At 61.3% G+C, this 20930-nt stretch overlaps 1 protein-coding gene across 3 annotated transcripts in view; it reads right to left on the reverse strand.

The window, feature by feature from the left end:
* Positions 1–20930, reverse strand: part of PAK4 (p21 (RAC1) activated kinase 4) — a 32917-nt gene continuing 11987 nt past the window's right edge. The window contains exons 2-10 of one of the 3 annotated variants that reach the window (XM_026058242.1): positions 9323–11546; positions 8982–9205; positions 5573–6247; positions 4503–4955; positions 3963–4096; positions 3535–3661; positions 1947–2072; positions 1433–1567; positions 1–1329 (exon numbers count right to left, since the gene is read on the reverse strand). In XM_026058242.1, coding sequence (XP_025914027.1) covers positions 1174–1329; positions 1433–1567; positions 1947–2072; positions 3535–3661; positions 3963–4096; positions 4503–4955; positions 5573–6247; positions 8982–9185 — 2010 coding nt within the window. In that variant the 5' untranslated portion in view covers positions 9186–9205; positions 9323–11546 and the 3' untranslated portion in view covers positions 1–1173. Of the gene's footprint in view, positions 1330–1432; positions 1568–1946; positions 2073–3534; positions 3662–3962; positions 4097–4502; positions 4956–5572; positions 6248–8981; positions 9206–9322; positions 13563–20930 lie in introns of those variants that run through there. The other 2 variants (XM_026058240.1, XM_026058241.1) reach the window with 2 other exon arrangements.

Below are 20930 nucleotides of genomic sequence, written 5' to 3' on the forward strand. Positions count from 1 at the left end.
TTCTCCAAAAAGGAAACCTGTAATCTCAACCGCGGCCAAGCGGGGCCCCGGGCGCCTCCGCCCGCCCCAACGCCGCAGCGTTACAAAACGACAATATAAATAGCTTCATTAAAAAAAAAAAAAAGAAAACAACGAAAAAAAACCCCAAAAAAACAAAATTCGATTCCCGAACAAGGGGCAAACCGCCCTCCCCCCCCCCCCCCAATCAGTAGTTTTGGCCCGGGCGAAGGCCCCCAGCGCCGCTCCGACCCCGGGGGGGCGGCGAGGGGCTGTAGTGTTTGGGGACGCGTCCGTGTCCTCCGCGCCGGGAGCATCCCAGAATTCCCCCCCCCGCCCCGAGCCGAGATAGAAAAGCGGATTAAAAAAAGGGGAAAAAAAAAGACGGCGAGATGCCCCAAACGGCCCCGGAAGGGCTCCGGGCGCGCCAAGGCACCCAGGAAGCGGGAGGAAGGAGCCCGGTTGCCATCGCCGTGGTCCTTCCCGGCTCCGCGGCCTTCCCTCCCCACGCGTCAAAACTCGTTTTCCGGCAGCAATTAGTGAAGTTGTTAAAAAGACGATGCCGGATGCCGCCGCCGGCCCCACTCGGCAGCGCGGCGGGTGCGGAGGACCGGGGCGTCCCGACAGTAGTGGCACAGTCACRAATCCAGTTAGAGGCGGCGGAAAGCCGGAGCGTCACCGGCAAAGTCGGGGCACCGCCAGAAAGCCGGAGTGCCGTCGGCAAAGCCGGAGCACTGTCGGCAAAGCCAGGGCGCCGTCGGCAAAGCCAGGGCACTGCCAGAAAGCTGGAGTGCCGTTGGCAAAGCTGGAGCACCGTCAGCAAATCCAAGGTGCCGTCAGCAAGCCGGAGCGCCGCTGGAAAGCCGGAGCACCGTCAGCAAAGCTGGAGCGCTGTCGGCAAAGCCAGGRTGCTGCCAGAAAGCCGGAGTGCTGTCAGCAAGTCGGAGCGCTGTCAGCAAAGCCAGGGCGCCGTCGGAAAGCCTGGTCGCCATCGGCAAACCTGGAGCACTGCCAGCAAAGCCAGGGAGCTGCCAGCAAGCCGGGGCACCGTCGGCAAAGCCGGAGCGCCGCCGGGGGTGAGGAAGGCGGCCGGCTCAGCGCCGCGGCTCCCGCTCCGGCGGGCCCAGGCGGCTCGCGGCGGGGGGGTTAACGGCGTCTCGGCATCTCCGGGGTGCCTCATCTCATCCTGTTCTGGCGCATGAGGGGCACGATGGAGGCGGGCGGCCCCGCTTTTCCCAGGAAAGGGTGTTTCAAGAGTTCGGCGGCGGTGGCCCGCTGCAGCGGGTCCCTCACCAGCATGCGGTCGAGGAAGCCCTTGAGAGACGGCGAGACCTGCCGGGGGCGCGGAGAAGAGCGGCCGTGAGCGCGAGCTCCGCTTCCCCGACGGATCCTTTTGGACGCGAGGCCGGGAAAACGCCCCGAGCGCCGCCTTTACCTTGTGCACGTTTTTGAGCTTCGGCGGCAGGTTGTCTCGGATCATCTTCATGGCCTTCAGCGGCGGCTCGTTGAAGTAGGGGGGTTCCCCGTCAACCATTTCTATAACCATCACGCCCAGGGACCAGATATCCACCTGCAAAGGGGGGACGGGGAGGGGGGACAAAACCAGCGCGTGGCGATGAAGCACCGCGGGACCACCAGGGCCATGGATTTTTAGCATCGGAGCCACGTCCAAGGTCGGAGCCCCGGACCGACGCTGCGCCAGGGCTGCCGCAATGAGCCGGTGCTGCCCTGTTTTCGGCAAGGACCCGGCTCCCGCCGGGAGCGAGCGGCCCCGCGACCGTGGGATTCAATCGGACACCTCCGGGCAGCACGAGGATGGAGCATGTGGTGAGCCCGGAGACCCCCCGAGCGCAGGCTCCAGGCGATCGCCGGCTTCGCCCCAAGCCTCAATCGCCCCCCTGGCTGCATCCTGGCCTCCCCCCGGCTCCGCTCGGCGCTCCCGGCCTCACCTCCGGCCCGTAGGGTAAGCGGGAGATGAGCTCCGGCGCCATCCAGTACGGCGTCCCCACCAGCGACTTCCGCCGCGGCACCTCCTTGTTCACTTGGGCGCAAAAGCCAAAGTCGGAGAGTTTCACCTGGGGGTCGGGGGAAAAGGCGGCTCGGGAAAACGCCCGCAACGGGCGTCCGGATCCCCCCGCCACGGCTTCCCACGGAGTTCCGGTCTCCAAAGCACCAAGGCCGCTTGTCACCTTGGAGACGGACCCCGTTCCGTGCAGTTTTCGGGGTCTCTCCCGACGCCGTTGCTGCCCTGAAAGCTTCTCCCCATCTCTCCGAGCTCCCAGGTTTGCATCCTCCGCCCTCCAAAGCTCCCTAAAAGCTTCGGCAGCTTTGGCAGCTCCCGCAAGGATTTGCCGCACTTGCGTAACTAAGCTCCCCTCCCCTTCCCCGGGAGGCCCGGGATTGGAAAGGAGCCTCAGCAGCCAATTAATCCGGCGTCACGCATAATTGCTTTGGGCCTTCCAGGAAGATACGGAAAAAAACCAAACCGCCAAACTCCCCAGAAAACCAGACGCCGCCATCGAATGCGCCACCGAGACGTGAGCGCCGGAGGAATCTGGGCGGATCGGCGGATGCCGGCGGGAGCCGCTCGCGGCCGGTGGGGCCGGGTTTCTCGCGCCGTGGCGGCGTTTCGCCCACCCTGGCTCCGTTGGGGTTTGGAGGGGGGAGAGAAACGCCGGGGCGCGCGAGCTGCTGCTTCGCCAGCCGGCAAAGCGAGCCGCCAGCTTAGATCCCCCGGAGGGGGCGGCTCGAAGCGAATCGATGCCCCCCGTCCCCGTCGGTCTGGAGGGAGCACAGGAAGCGACAACGTTTTCCCGTTAAGCGTTAAAGAGGGAGAGAAAAACCGCTTTGATCTGGAGTCTCGGGGAACCGCGAGCTCCTGGAAAGAAACTCCAGGCTCAACGGGATCTCTCGGATTTAAGTTCAAATCCCAGCAATTGGGGGCACCTCAAAGAGGCGGCGTTTTTCCCGTTGCCGCTAAACCYGCCGGCTCGCCCAAACCTTGGGAAAACGGGAGACGAGCTGTTTGATCCTGGGATGGGAGCGCAAGGGCGACCGTTGCCGGTTTAAAGGCTCAGGGTACATGAAGGTTTCGGTGCGTACTGGGGCCCGGAGAGAAAAGCCGGCTCCGAAGCCCCCGTTTGCCTTAAAAACAGGCGCAGTCCCAGCTTTGCAAAGCTGCTGGGTTACTTCTTCCTCTTACGGGCCCCACCTCGGCGGCGGAGGAGGAGCAGGGCGTTCGCAGGGTGGGGACGGCAGGTTTCCCTGCCCGGCCGGCTCTCCTCGCCCCCGCRGTCCTTCCGCACGGAGCGGGGAAATTTCCGATAAATACAACAGCAGGTTATTATTAAAAAAAMMMCCCAAATCAGCCCATCTTCCATCGTGGCCCGCTGCGGAAGCGGTCGAGGGAAGGACGGCGCCAACCTCACGTCGCCCAACGCGACTCGAGCCGAGGCGGAGGGCGCCCAGTCCCCGCTCGCGTCGCCCACCCACCGTCGCCCGCCCCACGGCGTTCGGGGTGGGGGGGCCGGCACGTACCCTGCCGTCGTGCGTGAGCAGGATGGAGTCGCTCTTGATGTCGCGGTGGATGACGCCCTGCGCGTGGAGGACGGACAGCGCCTTCAGCACGGCCAGGCACACGGCCGCGATCTGCTCCTCGTTCATCCTGCAAGTGGCAGAGGGCACGTGGCTCGAAGGGCGGCTGCATCTCCGACCTCTCCGAGCAGGCACGCGTTCACCAAAATCCACGTTTTTTTGGGGGGCAGGCCGAGGGGACGGCGCCCAGCGCCTTACGCGGAGGCAACGCACGGCCACGTCCCTCCTCGTCCCCGAAAGCCTTTCGCTCTCCTGATCCCAGCTGGCCCAGCTCCGCGACGTCCCCGCAAACTCCCTTTTTTCCCAGGGCCGCTCTCCGCAGGGCATCGGCCCCGGGGAAGGGGCGTCGGGAGCCGCCCGGCGCCGCGTACCTGGTGTGCGTGACGATGTCCGTCAAAGCGCCGCCTTCGAGGAACTCCATGACCACCCAGAGCTCGTCCGCCACCAGGTAGCTGTTGTACATCTCCACCACGTTCTCGTGCTGGTAGTCCCGCATGATCACCACCTGCAAAGCGCGGGAGAGGCACGGATGCGAGGGAGGCCGGYGGGATGCGGACGACTCCGAGACGCTCGTTTGCGGGCGGAAGAGCTAATGAGCTCTAATGAAGGCTTCCCGGATATGGGCGTCTCGGGAGGATTGGGCTTTACTGGTGGAGCAACCGGGAAGAAGCAGGGCTCCTAAAAGGATCCCCCAGCCGCTCGGCTCGCCGGTGTTTTCTGCCACGGGTCTGGCCGTCGCTGCGTGGGCACCCACTCGAGCTCTCCGCCGCGGACGGAGGAGCAGCGGCAGCCCCCAAGCCGCATGGCAGCCGCGTTCGCGTCGCCGCCTCGGCCGGCTGAGCCCAAAAACGCGCCCTCGGGAGGGATCCCGAAGCCTCCCCGCCGCCGCTCCCTGCTCTCCCGTCCCCTACCTCRTTGAAGAGCAGCTCGCGCCGCTGCTGCTTGCGCAGGTCCATCTTCTTGACGGCCACCAGCTTGCCGCTGCTCTTGACGGTGGCGATGCAGACGATGCCCGTGGAGCCTTCGCCGATCTTGATGAAGTTGTCCAGGTAGGAGCGAGGATCGCCGGGATCCACCACCATCTGCAGGGCGGCCCGGAACTGCTCGTGGGAGACGCGCTGGGGCTCCCGCTGCGGCGAGCGGGGCTGCGGCGGGCCGGCGGCGGGCGCCGGCGGCTGCGGGGCGCCCGGGGGGCCGCGAGCCAGCTGGGGGTCCGAGGAGTGGGGGGTGAGGCCCGGGGCGAGCGGCTCGGGGTTTTTGGGGCGCGGAGGCCCCGGCGGGTGGGCGCGGGAGGAGCCGCCGGGCGCCGAGCTCGCGGGCCCGTTGGACGCCACCTCCTGCGGTCGGCCCGGCCTGTGCTCTGCCTAAAAGGAGGAGAAAAAGCGGGGGGAAAAACACACAAAAAAGGAGAAACCCGTTAGCGAGTGACCCGCGGGAGACTCGGGAGCGCACGCCGGCTGCCGCCTGCCTCCGCTCCGTGCCCAAACCGCCAGTGGCGGGAGCCGGCACCGCATCCGCGGAGGAGGCGCTGCCAAAAGAGAGATGGGATGGAAGGAGACAGCGAGGAATGGGGAGGCTCGGAGACCGCGAAGCACCGGCTCCACGGCTGCCCGGAAGCCCCGGGGCCTCGGCAAGCGCAGGATGGCGCGATGGAAGGGAGCAGCAAAGCGGGGGGCAGGAGATGGAGCGGGACCATGGAGGAGAGTGCCAGGCGGGCCGCCGGCGGAGCTGCTTCGGAGCCAGCCGGAGCCACCGGCACCGCGGGCTCCGGGCCGTCTTCGGCACACGYGAGGCCGCGGAGGCCCCAGGTCCCGTCCCAGGGGCGTTAGTCGGAGCGAGGAAGCCCGTCGGGCGCTGGCGGCCACTGAGGAGAGCGATTGTTTTTTTCTAGGAGGCGGAAAAAAGCTCCCACGAGCCGCGCGGCCGGAGAGGGAGAGAGCCGGACGAGGAGGATCGGACCTGAGCGGAGGGAACCTTTTACCTGTGAACCTGCGCCCCTGCCGGGATCGGTCTCAGCCCGCGGGTAGGTATTAAAAGGCCGTCCCGTCTGCTGAGCCGTCTTCATCACCCCTTCGGACACGGGGATGTTGGGAGTCCGGATATTGGGCCCGGAGAGCGGGCGCTTGTCCCGGGGGGACTGCGGGCTGGTGTCTCCGGCGTAGCTGGATTTGGGCCTCTTGTCGGAGGCGTCGGCGCGCTCCCGCCGCACCACGCGGTCGGCCGGCTCGCCGCCGTCCCTGTCCGCGGGGCCGTCCCGCTCGCGCGGGCGGCCTTTGCCGTTGCCGGGGGGTTTGGGATATTCGGGAGGGGGTGGCCGGCCGCTGGGAGCGGTTTTTCCGCCGCCTTCCTGCCCGCGGGGCTGCTGCGGCTGGGCGCGCTGCTCCTCCCTGTCCCGGCGTTTCTCCTTGCCCTGCTCTAGCTCGCTCTTGGCCCCGTGGCGGTTTTTCTCCTTGCTCCTGCCGGCGTCCTCGGGAGGTCGGGCTTTAGCCGGGCCCTCGGAGAGGCCGTTCTCCTGGTAGAGCTGGTCGCGGCGGGGCGGGAAGGGGGGGCTGTCCCTGCGCAGAGAATTGGAACGGGACACGGACATGTTCTCAAACTCGTCCAGCAGCCAGGTCAGGGAGCCGTCCTTGGCGGCTTTGTTCCCCCGAACGATGGTCTTTGCGCAGGACACGGGACGGGAGACGGACAGGAACGGAAACAGAACGACGACGACAACAAACAAAACAAAACAAAACAAAAAACAAAAAAAAGAAGGGAAACAAAAAAAACAAACAAAAAAATAAAAATAAAAAAATGAAATGCCTGGCGGGTGACGGGGACACGGGGGTTCGGCTCGCACAGACGTGACACCGGGGCGCGGGATGGCACTCGCTCAGCCCACGCCGTTAAAACAGGCGATAAATCTCTCCGCTTTCCGCGTGCCGCCCGGCTCCCCCCGGCACCGGCAGCGCCGCTCCGGCACGGACACCTCAGGAAAGGAGCTGCATCCCGGCAGCTCCTGGCCGCCCTGCCCCGAGCTGCTCTGCTCATCCCCCAGCTCATCCGGGCACGGCAGATTTGGCATTTTCCTGGCAGAACGATGCCACCTCTGGAAAGCCGGGGGATGCTTTTTATCGGAGGGGTCCGGCGCAAAAGCCAGCTCCTCCAAAACCCCTTTGCCTCCGAATCCCTGGCATCTCCTTAGATGTCGTGACCTGCTGGCCGGAGCCGGGGAAAGGGACGCYGAATGCAGGGCACTGCAAGCACCAAGCGAACCGGGCAGCCGCAGAGGAGAGCGGAGGCGACTCCGGCTTTCCCAGCACATCTCCCACCTTTCCCCGGCCTCGGTCCGTGCAGGGATGCGCCGGCATTTTAAAGCCGGAGCTGCTACCGCTCTCCCCACCCCAGCGGCCAGTGAGGCATTGCCACGAGGGTAAAACGCTGTCTTTTCCGCCCGGCTGCAAGCATTGGTCTGGAAAAAGAAAAAGGGAGAGGGTCTCGGGGCTGGCCGGACCCCTCCGGCAGCAGCGAGCCACATCCCGAGTGTCTTTCATGTGTTTGGAAGTGGCCGGTGGAGGAAGCTTGAGGTATTTCGCAGCGGCGAGAGCCCTGCTACCATCAGGTGCCACTTGCTATCGACACCAGCGGCGGCCAGGAGGAGAAAACGGGACCTGACGGACCTTCGGCCCATGTGGAACGGGGCAGGGAAGGGGAAGACGCGGCCGTTTGGCAAAGGGTAGCCGACGTTTCGTGGGCCCGTCCCAAACTAACCAGCTTCAAACACTGCCTCCGAGCATTCGGAGTGAAAGGGAACAATGGAAGAGGGGAAAAAAACCCCAAGCCTGTGCCTAAAAGGAGCAAAAAATAACGCTGAGCGCTGGGGAAAAGCGGCTGATGGAAATAGTCCCGGATTCTCCCACTGTCCCGGCGCTTCCCAAAATGCCGTCGCACAGCCTGGGAGTGACCCCAAGGGACATCTCAGCTCTGCTTCCGTGCAAATCCCACTGGGCAGCATCGCTGCTGGCCCTTTCCCGGCTCCGACGCGGCATCGAGGCCCGGTGGGGGACCAATTCGGGCTCAGGCGTCGCGGAGGGAGGTGGGGGACAGCAGCTCCATACCGGCGCCGCATCCCTGCTCCGCGCTGGCTCTGTGGCATCTGATCACCTCCGGAGTCGCATCCCCCAAACAGTTAAAACGAGCATGCCGTTATGGCAGGGAAACCAAAAAAAAGGAGGCAAAACCTCACCCCGCCGGGGGCAACATGCCGAGGGAGCGTTAACTGCAGCCAAACCGCACAAGCGGCACGGGCTGCTCCCAACCCGCTGCAGCGGATCCAGCAGGGAGAAAAGCCCGATGCCTGCGGCCAGGATGAGCTCGCGAGCGGCCACTTGGAGCGCTCCGGTGTTGTTAACAGCCGCTGGAGTGGCGGCAGGGTCCGGAACGAGCCAGCAAAGCTGGCCGGCAGCGCAAGCACCACCCGCACTGGCCCCAGTTGCGGGCTCAGGCGGTTTTCAGCTCGTTCCCCCCAAAAAAGGGACTCCGTTCCCGGGATCTCTGCCCCTCGCCYGAAGGCGCTCCCGGCTTTGCAGCTATCGCGCTCCTTTTCTATCCACTGCAACGGGCTTTCTCGTTTGCAGCCTGCGCAGCGCCTTGGGGGGGACAAAAAGCACGCCGAGTTATTTCGCGTCGTGCAAACGCATGCGCGAGCTCCCGAAACACCCTGGCGGCAGGTGAGCTCRCTCCGCTCCGCCGGGGCCTAAAGCTTCCTTTAAAAGCGTGTTCGCCCGGATGGGTTTGAAGAAATGGAATTAGGGTTAAGGTGGAGGAAGAGCAGAGAGCTGGGGGGGCGAGGAGATGGCGTGGGTCTCCTCGACGGAGACYGCCTTCCGCTTGGGGAAGACGCAGGTATCGGGAAGGGGGTGAGCGAGATGCGAAGGAGCAGGCACCGCCTCATTCGCGTTTCCTCGGGTGATTTTTTTCCTGTGCGCTTTCCAGCTCCGATTTGGCAACGGGCGGAGGGGCGAGAGGGCTGCAGCACCTTTACCCTGCGCCCTTCGCGGCTTGCTCCCACCCACAAAAGGCAGCTCAGCGGTCCCAAGTCTGCGGGGCCTGGGCCTAGCAAAAGACGGCGTGCGGTCGGACACGAAGACGCCGGCGCTGTTGCCGTCTGCAATAAATCACGGGGATCTAACCGCCACGCGGCACCCCGGAGAGGGGAAAAAGAGTGGGAAAAAAACCCCCCGAGTTATCCCACCCTGGCTTCTCCCGCCGAGCGGCAGCGGCACTCACGGTCCCGAGCGGAGCAGGCGCCTCCAGACCCAAGAGCAGCGTTACCTGGACTCGCCAGGAGGGCGGAAAGCAGCTCCCCTCCCTGCGAGCCCGTCGCCGGCAGCCGCCGCGAAGCCGCCTACCTTCTGCGAGCCGTGCTGGATGGCGGTGATGCACACGGGGTCCACCAGCGGCTTGGGCCGCTTGGCCGACTCCTCGATGATGCCCTGCCATTGGCGCGGCAGCCCGGTAAACTTCTGCTCCTGCTGGTCGTAGCCGGTGTGGACGCGGTGCTCGAAGTTGGAGGGAGCCGAGATCTCCAGGCGTTTCTTCTTCTTGCTGAACATGGCGGGATCGGCTAGGAGACCTGGGAGACAGAGGGGCAAAAAAGAAATGAAGCGGGGAGGAGGAAGGAGGGGAACGCGTCGCACCCGAGGCGGCGGCGGCAAGCTGCAAAACGCATCTCCCTTCTTTAGGGACTGACCTTATTCACTGGTAAAATAATTACTCGCTGCACATCAGCCGCCGYGCCAAAAAGGAAACACCTTTCGCCTCCGCGAGCCCGGCGCGGATCCAGACCTCGTTACGGAGCCCTTGAGCCAGGCCACCCTCCATCCAGGTTTCTTTTTTTTTAATTTCACGGCTGGATTTGCAATCCCCCAGCCGCRAGGCGGCACGCGCGAGGCCTGCGTCCCAAGGGCGACCGATCCGGGGCGAATCGGACCCGTCACAGTTAACGTGTCCTCTAGCAGGGGCTCCACTCCCCTCCGTCGTCGACTCTCCCGTTAGATCCGCTTATTCCCACCCTCTCCACCATGGCTTTTTACGCATTTGAAGACACGTTTGGCCTCCCCCAGATTTAAAAGCACCGAGCGGTTCCTCTGCTGGCTGGAGAGACGCTYGGTTGCTCGGGGCCTCCTGCTCTTCGGCAGCGCGGAGGAAATACCGGCTGGCACTCCTCCTCTTCCTTACATTACGTGGGGAAAAACGGGATGGGCAAGGTGGAAACTCTCACTCTGCAGCGGGTAGCTGCAAGGCCGGATCTTACCACTTCTGCCTCAAAACGGCACGTGGGCGCCTCGCTCCGGCCGGGACCGCGCGCAGGAACCCAGGGAGCCTTCACCCGGCCCGGCGGGTGCCTCTTCCTCCCGCCCGCGCCGGGGACGAGCGGCTTCGAGGTCCATCATGGCCGTCTGCGCTTTGCCAAACTTCTCATTCGCGCTGGGTCCCCGGGACCCGGTTCCGCCCTCGGAAACGGCGGCACCTGGATGAACCACCGGCCGACGCTGCAATTCGACGGYTCGATCGCTTCTTGAGGCTCGTCCTCCCCGCGACGGCATTCGCCAGTGCGACTCGGACGCCGGCCGGAATCGAGCTTCCTTCCGCCACCAATCCCTTGCAGAGGTGACTTGGGATGCTCCACTGCCGTTTCTGGGTTGGGCTCAAGACTCCAGATTTACAACCGCATCCTCCTCGGAGAAGCCCCCCAAGGGGAGGCGAAAGCCGCTCTCGCACGGCAGCTCTGCAGGCGAGTGGGCACCGGCCGGCTTTCTCCATCCCCTGCAAGGCCGACGGAAGCAGCAGGTCCGCGGTTCACGACAGCGGGCGGTTCAGGAGCGAGGCCAGGCCCTTACCTGGCACCCGGAGCGGCTCCGCGGCCGTACGGTATCCAAGTTTGCCGAGCCAAGAGCCTCGAGGTTGCCCCTGATTGACAAATTTTCATCGCTGCCGAGCGAGCGCCTCCTCTGCCGACCGAGCCGAAGCCTCTTGGCACTCTCAGCTCCGTTGTTATCGCTCCGCAAGGCTTTTTGCTCTCCTCTGGCGACGCTCCTCRAGGGCGGAAAGCCCGGAGTGGGCAGCAAGCTGCGGCCAGCGCCAGGTGCTCAGTGTGGCCCAGGATTTGAGCCACATCCCCCTTGGAGGGACGGCGCTGGCACGGCGGAGACGGCTGGATGAAGGGCTTTGGCCGAGGCCAAGGCAAGTCTGTGCGGAGCCGGGCTCCCGCCCCTGAGCTTTAGCCAACTCCAGCCTCTTTCCAGCTTTTTTCCAGGAGTTTTGGGTTTGTGATTCRCACCGGGCCCCCGAACTGGGTGCTGAGGCAGGGACCGAGGGGGCTTCCCCAAGCTGGGGCCCGTCCGAGCCCCGGATGCTTTGGGAGAGCCGGATCGCCGAGCACGGCTAACGCYGGCAACGCGAGCCGGGGCAGGCGAGCTCGGCTCGCCGGTGCAAACACGCACGGCGTCCCGAAAGCAGACGTGGGCGCGAGGGTGACTAACGCCGTTTCTTAAGCCTTTTCGTTCCAGGGGCTGCAAGTCGCCCACGGACCGGGAAAAAAAAACACGTTCAAGCGCTTTTTAAGGAAGACTGAAAAGCACCGTGGAAATTGAAGCCCTCTTCRCCCTCCAGGCCTCATTCTCCACGCTCCGGGAAGCCAGACGATCTGGACAGCGGGTGATTCTGGCACAATCCCGACTCCGGCAGGATCCAGCAGCCAGGTGGGGAAAGCGGCAGCGAGCCGCGACGTCCGAGCTCCGCGCGGCTCGGCGGTGTCTCCCATCCTCGGCCGCTCGGGTTGAAAAAGGGATTTTCAGGAGAAGCGCGTTCCGTCTCGGAGGCAGAGGGTCGCGCGCCGCGTTGCTTTTCGGAGTTCAGCGCTTCTCCATTTCGCTTGCRAGCCGCACGGGAGGGGAAAACAGTTGGTGCTTTTCCTTTTTAAAAAGAGAAGGATCAGCAAAAGCAGCCTGCAAAAGACGGTTTCTGTGAAAACACCCGCTCTGTTAAGAGCAGAGCGTTGCGATTTGAGACTACCCTCGGCCGAACGCACCCCCGGGAAAAAATCAGCCRTGATTACGAGGAGTCGGGAAGACAAGCGGCCCGTTCCCTGCCACAACCCCAGAGGCTCCGGCTGTTTTATCCGGCATGGGCGCGCAGGAGAAGCCGCCCGGCAGAACGAAAGCCCCCGGGAGCCTCGGTTTGGGCAGGCATTCGGCACCCCACATATTCCTAATTCTGCCGTACCACRAGATGCATCTGTGCTCGGTGCAAACCACCGCGCGACACCTTCACCGAAGCGATTCTTTTCCAACGGCAGCAGTTCGGAGGCGAGCCCGGCACGGCAGCCAGTGGCCAAAGGAGCAGAGCCTTCGTGGGGCAGCGGATTTTCCCGGATGCGGCCGGCTCGCCAGCAGTTTCAGCGCGAAGACGGCGTGTTGCGGCAAAAGGGACAGGCGAGCTCCGTCGTGGCAGCTTTCCTTCCCGCGGGGAAAGCGCTTCGGGACCCGCCGGGACGAGTGGAGACTCCCAGCCTGGGGCAAGGAGAAGCGGCGCGGTGCTTGCCCTCCGGAGCCGGCTCACACCGACCCGCCGCAAAGCAAAGCCRGCTCCCAAAGCCCAGCGGGAGCCTCTGCGGAGGATGTCCGGCCCTGGGCTGGACCCCCGGGGCGGTTTTCCCTGGCATAAACACAGAGGCCGCGCACAATGGAGCCTTGTTTACACCGCCGAAAGGTCCGTGTCCGTTCGGATGCAGCGATACAGCCCCGATCCTGCCCGGYGGCACTTCAAAGCGCTGGCAGACCYCTCCTCAGCTGGCCGGTCCCACAAAATAAAAAAAAACGCCGCGGGAAGTGGCGCCGGCAAGGCAGCACGCGGCCTCGGCTGTGCCGACGGGACCCCGGAGGTTACGCTGGGGAGGGGGAAAGCGCGAAATTCGCGGGCGGAGGTGGAAAAATCACAGCTCGKATTAAACAGCAGAGCGTTTGCAAAGGATTAAACCCTTCGTCGCACCTGGAAGCCTCCAGTAAGGACTGGGAGCCCCGTGCGGATGGGGATGCGCGCGCRGATGGGGCGCCGGCTCCTCCCGGAGGTACAAATCGAGGTGACCGTCCCTCGTACGGCGCCAGCCCGCGAAACGCCTTCGCCGCGGCCCGGAGGGACTCGTAGCGCGGAGTATTTCCATCGCCGGCACTCCGGCTGCCGCCAGCATCCGCCCGCAAGGAGCGACGTGGAGCTCAGTTTGCGGTGGCCAAAACTGGCCGATTTTGGTAACTACCGGCGTGTTCCGGACTTCAAGATGCGGAGGAATAAATCGCTCGGCTCCTTTTCCGGCCCGCTGCTGTCCAGCTCTTATTTCGGTGTCCGATGAACGGTTCGCCACTTCTGGAGACGCCGCTTTTAAGCCGCCTCCGAATCCAGCTGCCCGGTGGAGCGCTAACCCCGGTGCCGATCCGGACCCTGTGGGCTCAGCGCCCCGGGTGAAATTCCCGGCAAAAAACAGCCGCGAGAGGCTGCAGATTAATGCGCTTAACTCACCTTAAACGGAAGCGCTGAAGCGGTGGGCGGCTTTTTTCCCCTTTAGAAATCGCTCGGGATTTAACAAAGTGTGTGGGGGGAATCCCCCCAAATTCCCTCTGTGGGTACGTGCAGGGCGCAAACCTGAGCTCGYGGGAGGCTGCGCACGGATTCGCTTTCCGGTCATGGGGATGAGTAACGGAAAGGAGTCCGGTGGTGGCTGCTCTCGCCGCATCCCGGCTCCCATCGACGGGCTCGGCCTGATGGCAGCGGAAAAACCAGTTTTTTTTATTTGTTTGTTAGCAAAAAGCAGCCGGCGCCACTCCCACACCGGATCAGGGACGGGGAAGCAGAAGAGTCAAACAAAACCCGGGAAGCCTGGAGTTTTAGGCTGCTCTTTAAGGCTTCTTTAACCCTTTTGCACCCCGGATTTYGGGAGGAGCRYGGCAAYGGTGCYRTCGGACAGCCGCGAAACTCATCCTYGGGGAAGAGCTTGCTGCAGGGACCGTGGTCGGAGGACGCCCCGACGCTGGACACGCTCCCGGCGCTGCCGCCACTGCGTCCTGCGGAGCGTTAAGCCCCTTCCCGCGGAGGGAAACTGAGGCAGGGAGCTGCAACGCAGCAGGCGTTTTCCTCCTCCAGCAGCGTCCGGATTCGGAGCAGCTTTCGCTGCCTTCTGACGGTGCTCGCAGTGGCTTCCTTCCATTTTAAAGCCTCCTCGATCCGCTTCCTCCGTGCCGCTCGGAGCAAAACGTGGCAGCTGCCAGGACGATCCCTGCCTGCACGCGGGAAATCGCGGCTGCAAAACCGCTCCGCGGTACCAGGTGCCTCCCAGGCACCCGCAACGGCAGCTCCCCTCCTCACCAGCAACACCTTCCTCGCGCTCCGGGAGATTTTTCCTTCCCAGCCACTACTTTTCTTAAGAAATCCCCAATCCGTTAAGCAGCGGCAACGTCCTTCTCCGCCCGGATGCCTCCATCTCCGTCCTGATTTTTTTTTTTATTATCCCTTTGCAAGCGGGGAAACCCACCGCCAAAACCTCCATTTGGACAGCTCGGAGCCAAAAGGAGCCGGCACTGCACAGGGCCTTTACTCGGGGGAAAATTGCTCGATTTTTGGGGCGGGACGTCCAAAAACCGCTCACTTCACGTTCAATCGGAGTCAGGGCACAGCAAGGTCCATGAAAAACATACCTGGAGGATATAAATCAATCCGCACGCCGGAGGGAGGAAGGGGTTAAAATCCGCCCTGGCGCTGCGGGAGCCCGGACGGCCTCCCTCTGCCGCACATTCCACCGGCGCTGTCTGTCCGAACCCGGGTCGCCTTTTCCCTTTATCTCCGCTTTCTTTAATTAGTCAGCCATTAACTAACGCTTTTAGCGGCCCGGATAAACAAAACAGGGCAGAACCCTCTCCGCTGCGGCTAGACACCCAGAAATTATGGGAGCGCCAGCTGGGAATTTCCTAGCACCTCTAAAAAACAGACGATAAAAGGAAATAAATAATTTATTTAAATTGAGGTCTCATCTAAAGCCCCAAATAGGTAGATCCGAGTTTTAATTGGCAGCAGGGCGCCCCGTTAGCAYGGACAAGTTGTCCGCGGGTTCGACTCAGGGCTCTCGGCGCGAAGGGGGGAAAAAAGCGACATCTCAGCGGGATAATTCACGGCAACACAAAACAACAACAACAGCAAAGGACAAACCAGCAACGATGCTGTTATTAAATATAAGAAAAGGCTGCGAACGACTTCGGAGGCGAGTGTTCAAAGTCGCTGCCGGTTACCTTCCATCGGCTCCTCCGGTTTTCGGCTCAGCAGCGCTCGGCTTGACTTTTCCAGCCCCGAGAAGATGCAAATCCCGTGCTTTCCCGGGAGCAAGAAAATGAAATTTTGAACCTTCCCACTCTCCCTCCGCTGGGGCCTGCTGCTCTTTGGGATGTCGCCTGGTTCAACGGGATGTCGAGGCTGCAGAGCCGACACCCCGCGCACGGTCGCGGCTTTGCCCTGCTGGTGCCGTGGGAAGGAGTTTCATCCCCCCTTTTCCTTTTCCGACGGGCTCCAAACAAAACGTCCAAGCGGCTTTGCTTCCCTCACAGACAAAAAGCTGCCGCATGCAGTGGAGGGGAAAACAGGACTCCCGGGCTCGGTCTCCCCTCTTTCCCTCGCGAGGGATGGACGCGTGGCTGTTGCAAAGCGGATCCAAAGCGGATCGACTTCGGCCGGCGAGGCGGAGAGGTTCCCTTGCCGTTTGGTGCTTTCCGACTGGCCGCGTGCCCTCCGGCCGGCTCGGAAAGCTGAGAAACTCACTCCCATAAGCCTCCCCCCCTTCTGCATTCCCCCCCCTTGGCTCAAACTCCTTGGGGAAAAAGGAAGAGCTGAAGGCAGCGCATTGCTCACCTTCGCCATCCTCCTGCTTCCTGCAAACCAGAGCGGGAGGAGGGAAAGAAAATCGCCAGCAGCCTGAATGCCGAATGGAGCCGGGGGCACGGCAATGCCGGGATAACCCGCCCGGAATAAACGGGAGGCCCCGTGTCCCCCGACGCCGGGACCCGACTGTTTCCTGGTGGTTGTTACCATTTCTCCCGGAGTGGGCAGCGTCTCCAGGTAGCCTCCGCTGCGAGGCCGGCGATGCTCCGGGGAAGGAAGGAAGTGAGGGAGGAGGAACAGCTTGCCAAATGGCCGCTCGGAGCCTCGCAGGGGTTAAAACCGGAGCTCGCGGGATGCGGAGCAGCAACAGAGGAGGGTCGAGCCGGGAGTTAAGGAGGCAGCAAAGCTTGAAACGCGGCAGCCACCAGGGATCAAACACCGCCCGTTCCGCCGCGGAAAAGCCTGGGAGCAGCGCGGAAGAGAGGAGCCCAGGCACCGAACCCATCGCGGCCAGGACCTTCAACCGGCACCTTTGGTCCCTGCAGGTTCCTCTCTTGAAGATCAGGAGATTCAAACCGTAAAGCCAAAACCAGGAGACATCGGGTACGATCTAGACCCTCCGCATGACCAAGGATCCGTGCGGATCCAGACCTCGCGCAGCCGTAGCCAACGAGGAGGGTCACGGCTGTGTTGTCCGAAGCCCCGGCCTCGTGGCCCATCTCCAGGTGAAGGAGAACAGTCTCGTTTCCTCAACGGGACGGGTCCCACCTGGCCGATCCCGGGCGACGGAACGCGCCCTTGCTCCGCGGAGAGCTGCCGTCACTCGGATCCACATCCCACCAGGCCCCCAACCCTCCGCGCAAGGATCCGCGGCATTAAAAAAAAAAATGGAGGCTTCGATGCCAGCGGGGGTATTTTGCTTCGCTTTTTTTTGCCCCGTGGTGTCATCTCCCAAGGAAACACCCCGGAATTGGCCCGATTAACTAGCGAATCTTGCAAACGAGCTCGGAAAGCTGCTYGGCATCGCAAGTCAACAGCGGCCGCCTGCGTCGAACCACGCGGGCGACTACAAGCATCCGGGACGGAGCCACCACGGCGCGGAGAGGTTGCGGCTTCCAACCTCCGCTCCAAAGCGACGGCAGGTCCGAGGGGGAAAAAAAATAAAATAAAATAAAAAGAGGGGAAAAAAGGCACAAAACATCTACCCTGCTTTACAACTAGATTGCTCACTTCCCACTTGTGCTAATTTTCCTCTTATTTATGCTCTTTTGGAATATTCACGGATCAAACTATCTCCCGCATCGTCCTTGGATTGCTAATAGGCGCTTGGAAGCTTTCCTAGAATCGCATCGGAAAGATGTGGCATCCGGGGGGGAAAAAAAAGATCATCAGATGAAAGCTAACCTCTTCCCCCGTATCTATATATATTTTTTAATTCAGAAAAGTTACACCAGCAAAATCTCACACCGCTCGGCCGGAGGTACCGAAATATCCTGGGCGTTTTAACAAGTCACACCGGGAAAGCTTTTCCCTGGGGGGAGAAGAGCCACCTTGGATGGCCCATACGGATTCCGGATGTTGCCTAGCTCGGTGCAAGTGCCAAACTCACCTCGAGCTCCCCAAGAAGCAGCCGAACAGCCCCGTTCTACCAGCAAAGCGTCGCGCGGGGAAACGAACGCTCAGGGGAGCCAAATGCCGCAAACGGAATACGGATTCCTTCTAAAATACTAGAGCATTGCCCCCAAAAGCAAGCAAGGAGGAGCAGCGCGTGCAAGGAGCCGGCGCCGTGCGGAAAACGGGCGCTTTTGGGTGTTTTTTGCAAATCCCGTACTCAACGCAACTGCCGGCGCTGCGAACGGCTTGACGTTATCCATCGGAGCCTGGGAGATGCCCGTTTAATTGCGTCGCACGCCGGAAGAGAAGCATCGGGGGCCTCGCGAGCCGAACGGGCTCGAGTCGCGTCTCAGCAGCCGGTGGGTTTCCTTGCTTTAGCTTTTTGGAGAGGGGGAAAAACAAAAGCTGAGAAGCGGGAAGGCGTTTGAGTCATGATGCCTTTGCCAAGGCGAGAGATGCACAAACCGTTTGTCCCTTTGGGAAATTTATTCCTCTTACGGCAGCGCAAACGAGCAGCCGTTTAAAACCCTCCGATTTACACGTCGTCGAAAGCTGCTGCGACTACGCGAATCCACCAGCTGCTCTCTTCAGCTGCCAAGAGCCTCTAGCATCAATTTTAAAGCCTTGTGAAACGCCCTGATTAATTCACGGAAAGATAAAAGCACATCCAAGGCCTGGCGCTGTCCCTCAGATCTTTTGGGATCTTAACGAGATTTGCAAAAGCACACGTCTTGGTGATCCTTGACTTGCAGGTGACCCTAATATTTTCCAAGCCTGCAGCACGCTTGCTTACTCCGTACCCTCTAATCGACGCCGTCGCACTTCGGCGGCGTATCCTGGTAGCACCTCGGAGGTCTAAAAGGAAGGATTACCTTCAAAATTCAACTTCCCCGATTGCTTCTCCGTAGGGCAAAAGGAAGCGGACTTTGGTTTCTCTTCCACCTCCCAAGTTTCAAACCATCAGTCAAAAAACGACTATGGGTCAACCACGCGGCTTTGCGCTAGGAGCCCTGCCGGCAATTCAGTTCGAAACCTGGGGTTTCTTTGGAGGAATCGTATTCTCCGAGAACGGGGGAAAAGCAGCGCTGCAGAGCTGGAGATGAGAACAACCAACGTGGTCCCGCGCGGACAAGCCTGAAACGAAGGGGCAGAAATAGGTGTCCTCTTCCGGAGCCGGCTGCGGCCACCAAGGATGTTACTCCCAGCAGATGCTCATCGTATCCCGCTTGCCGAGGCCCCATCCCAAAACCTTACGTTAGCCAAAACGTTACATTTCCTCCCCTGCGAAGTCCGTCGGGTTTGTTTAACCGGCGACCGTTCAACCGACATTGCCATAGCCCCTCGTGTACGTTGGCACAGCTTTCGTACGGACACCTTGTGAATTAAGAGCAAGGAACCGACCTGCTGAAAGACACGGGGGGCCTTTTGGCGGGTTATTTTGCAGCTGAATAAATTCTCTTGCTTATCCGAATTGCAACTGTTGTCCTGATATTACAGCTATTTACAGCAAAACCCCGTTAGAAGCGTCGAAAAGGTCGGCGGCGCGAGGGTTAAGCCGGAGCGCTGTCACACGCGCGTTATGAGGGAGTCAAAATATTATTTCGGAGCTATATAAATACGATGCCTTGCTATTTTCATAAGCACTTGATGCTCCGCGGAGCGGCAGCGAAGCAACAGCACGCTGCGCGGAGCCAAAATGGTTATCAACACACACACACAAAAAAAAAAAAAAAAAGAAAAAAAAGAAATCAGCCTAGTGAGCCATTTTCTTAGCAGCAAATGCTTCCAAGAAAACTCCTGAAATACCAGCAGGCTGCAGCGCGCCGACAGCCAGGACATCGCCGGCACGCAGCAGTTGCCGACGCTCGCTCCCCCGGGCCGCGGGGCGACTACGTTTCCTGCCAAGTGGCAGAAAATCCCCCAGCTGCTTTTTCCACATTGCCAAATGGGTTCGATTTCCCCAAAGCGATCGGTTTGGATGCGGTTCACGGCTGCCGCTTCAGCCGGTGCTGCACGCGGAGCCCCTGCGGGCAGCGGCGGATGCCCCGGTAAACCAGCGGCAGCGAAGGCGCCCGTATCAGGCGGCCCCGCTCGGGTGCCCGGCTTTCCTAAAGATGGCTCGGATCGGCACGCCGGAGCCAGGGAAAGAGGGGTGATCCCGCAAAACAGCCGGCGCGAGGGAAGGATTTCGCAAGCCTAGGGCGAGCGTGGGTCAAGGAGCTGCTCCGGGGAAAACCTGTTGCGTACGCCAGCCCCGTCCCCTCCCGAGAGCGGCGAAGCGAGTCGGAGAACGAGAAGCTCGGGAGCGCAAACCTGCCGGACGCCCTCCATAAAGGAGGCGCAAGCAAGACAGCCCGGATCTCCCAAGGAGTTTTGCATTTGAGCGATCACCACTTATCTAATTCCCATTTCTCCCCTTTCGCCATCCGCTCGGGAGCCTCCGGTGTTGCCCTGCAATGACACAGCGTTTCAGCGGAGCCGGAAGAGGAAAGGGACGGAGGAGCACAGGTTTCTGGCATTTATTCCCGGCTCTTCTCCCGACTCACTTTGCAAAGAGGGCCAAGCCGCCTCCCTGTGCTTTGGTTTCTTTCGCCTTCAGCGGAGCGGGATAACAGCGACTTGTCCGAAAGGAAGACGATCGTGAAGAGCTCCAAGGGCTTCAGAGAAAAGGCGCTCAAGAACCGCAGGCTGTTTTGGCAGCAATCTTTGAGAAAGGATTCAGGTTTTCCGTGAAACTAGCTGCCCTGCTCGAAAAACGGTGCAGGAGGAAGGAAAAAAAAAAGCGGAGAAGATGGTTGGATTTTCAAACCGAACGACATATTCTTTCCGAACAGAAACCTCTTGGGCACACAAGGGACAAGGCAGTGAACTTCCCACTTCTTAGGGGACGACTGAAAGGCCCAAATCCGATCACCCAGCTCCGGCCGTGGCTGATAACTCTGGCAAAAATATATAAATAAATCAAGCAAAGCAAAGCCCCAGCAGAGCTCTTGGCTCAATTCTACCTTTTCCTCCAGTTTATGACAACACTCACCTTCGGGTGCTGCTGCAGAATTGTACCTTCTCCCCTAAAACGTCATCAGACTGTTTTTGGTTCAATCACCCCGGCTTTGGGCAAGAGGAGACTCTTTCCCAGCATTCAGAGCCAGTTTCGTAAAATATTACAGCACAATATCACACAGAAACGGGCAGGTTGCTTCCATTCCCCACGGACGCGATATCGGGCTCCTAACCACGTATCTCACGGCATTAGAGCAAGATCGTTTTATGAAAGGAAGCACAGACCAGTCCCAGATCATGCAGTAAGCCAACTACTCACTCGGAAATAAAATACGGGATTTGTTTTTAATTTAAACGGCTGTCCTAAGAGCGGGAACGCTGTCCTCCCCTGGCTCCTCGCTCTGGACCCAAATCAATTCTCTGATCCTTYCCCGCTTGGCCAGGTAGACCTTTAAACGTAACGGGACGTTATAAAAAGAAGAATTTAGTCCATTTGCTCCATCGGCAGCTAAACCTTTAACTCTTCCCCTTCTGCTGCTAGATTTTCYCACCGTTATATTCGGACGGCGTTTCTCCCTCCGCCGGCCGAGGCTTTAAAATTCTTCGCTCGTTTAGTATCTCGGTGGAAGCGCTCCGGTGTCAGACTAACTAGCGCGGGAAGGGCAAGAGGATTGCGCCCCCAGGGCGCTCGGAAATAATTCATGCAGCAACTAGATCTGGAGCCAGTCAAAATTAACAGGCCGGGCTCATTTCTAAGCGGAGTCGAGGCACTGAAACCCCTCGGAGGCAGCGGAGGTGTGAGGCCTTGGCAAGGCACCGCAGCGACT

The sequence above is a fragment of the Apteryx rowi genome, unplaced genomic scaffold, assembly GCF_003343035.1.
Source record: "Apteryx rowi isolate R43461 unplaced genomic scaffold, aptRow1 scaffold_1447, whole genome shotgun sequence".
NCBI classification, from domain to species: domain Eukaryota; kingdom Metazoa; phylum Chordata; class Aves; order Apterygiformes; family Apterygidae; genus Apteryx; species Apteryx rowi.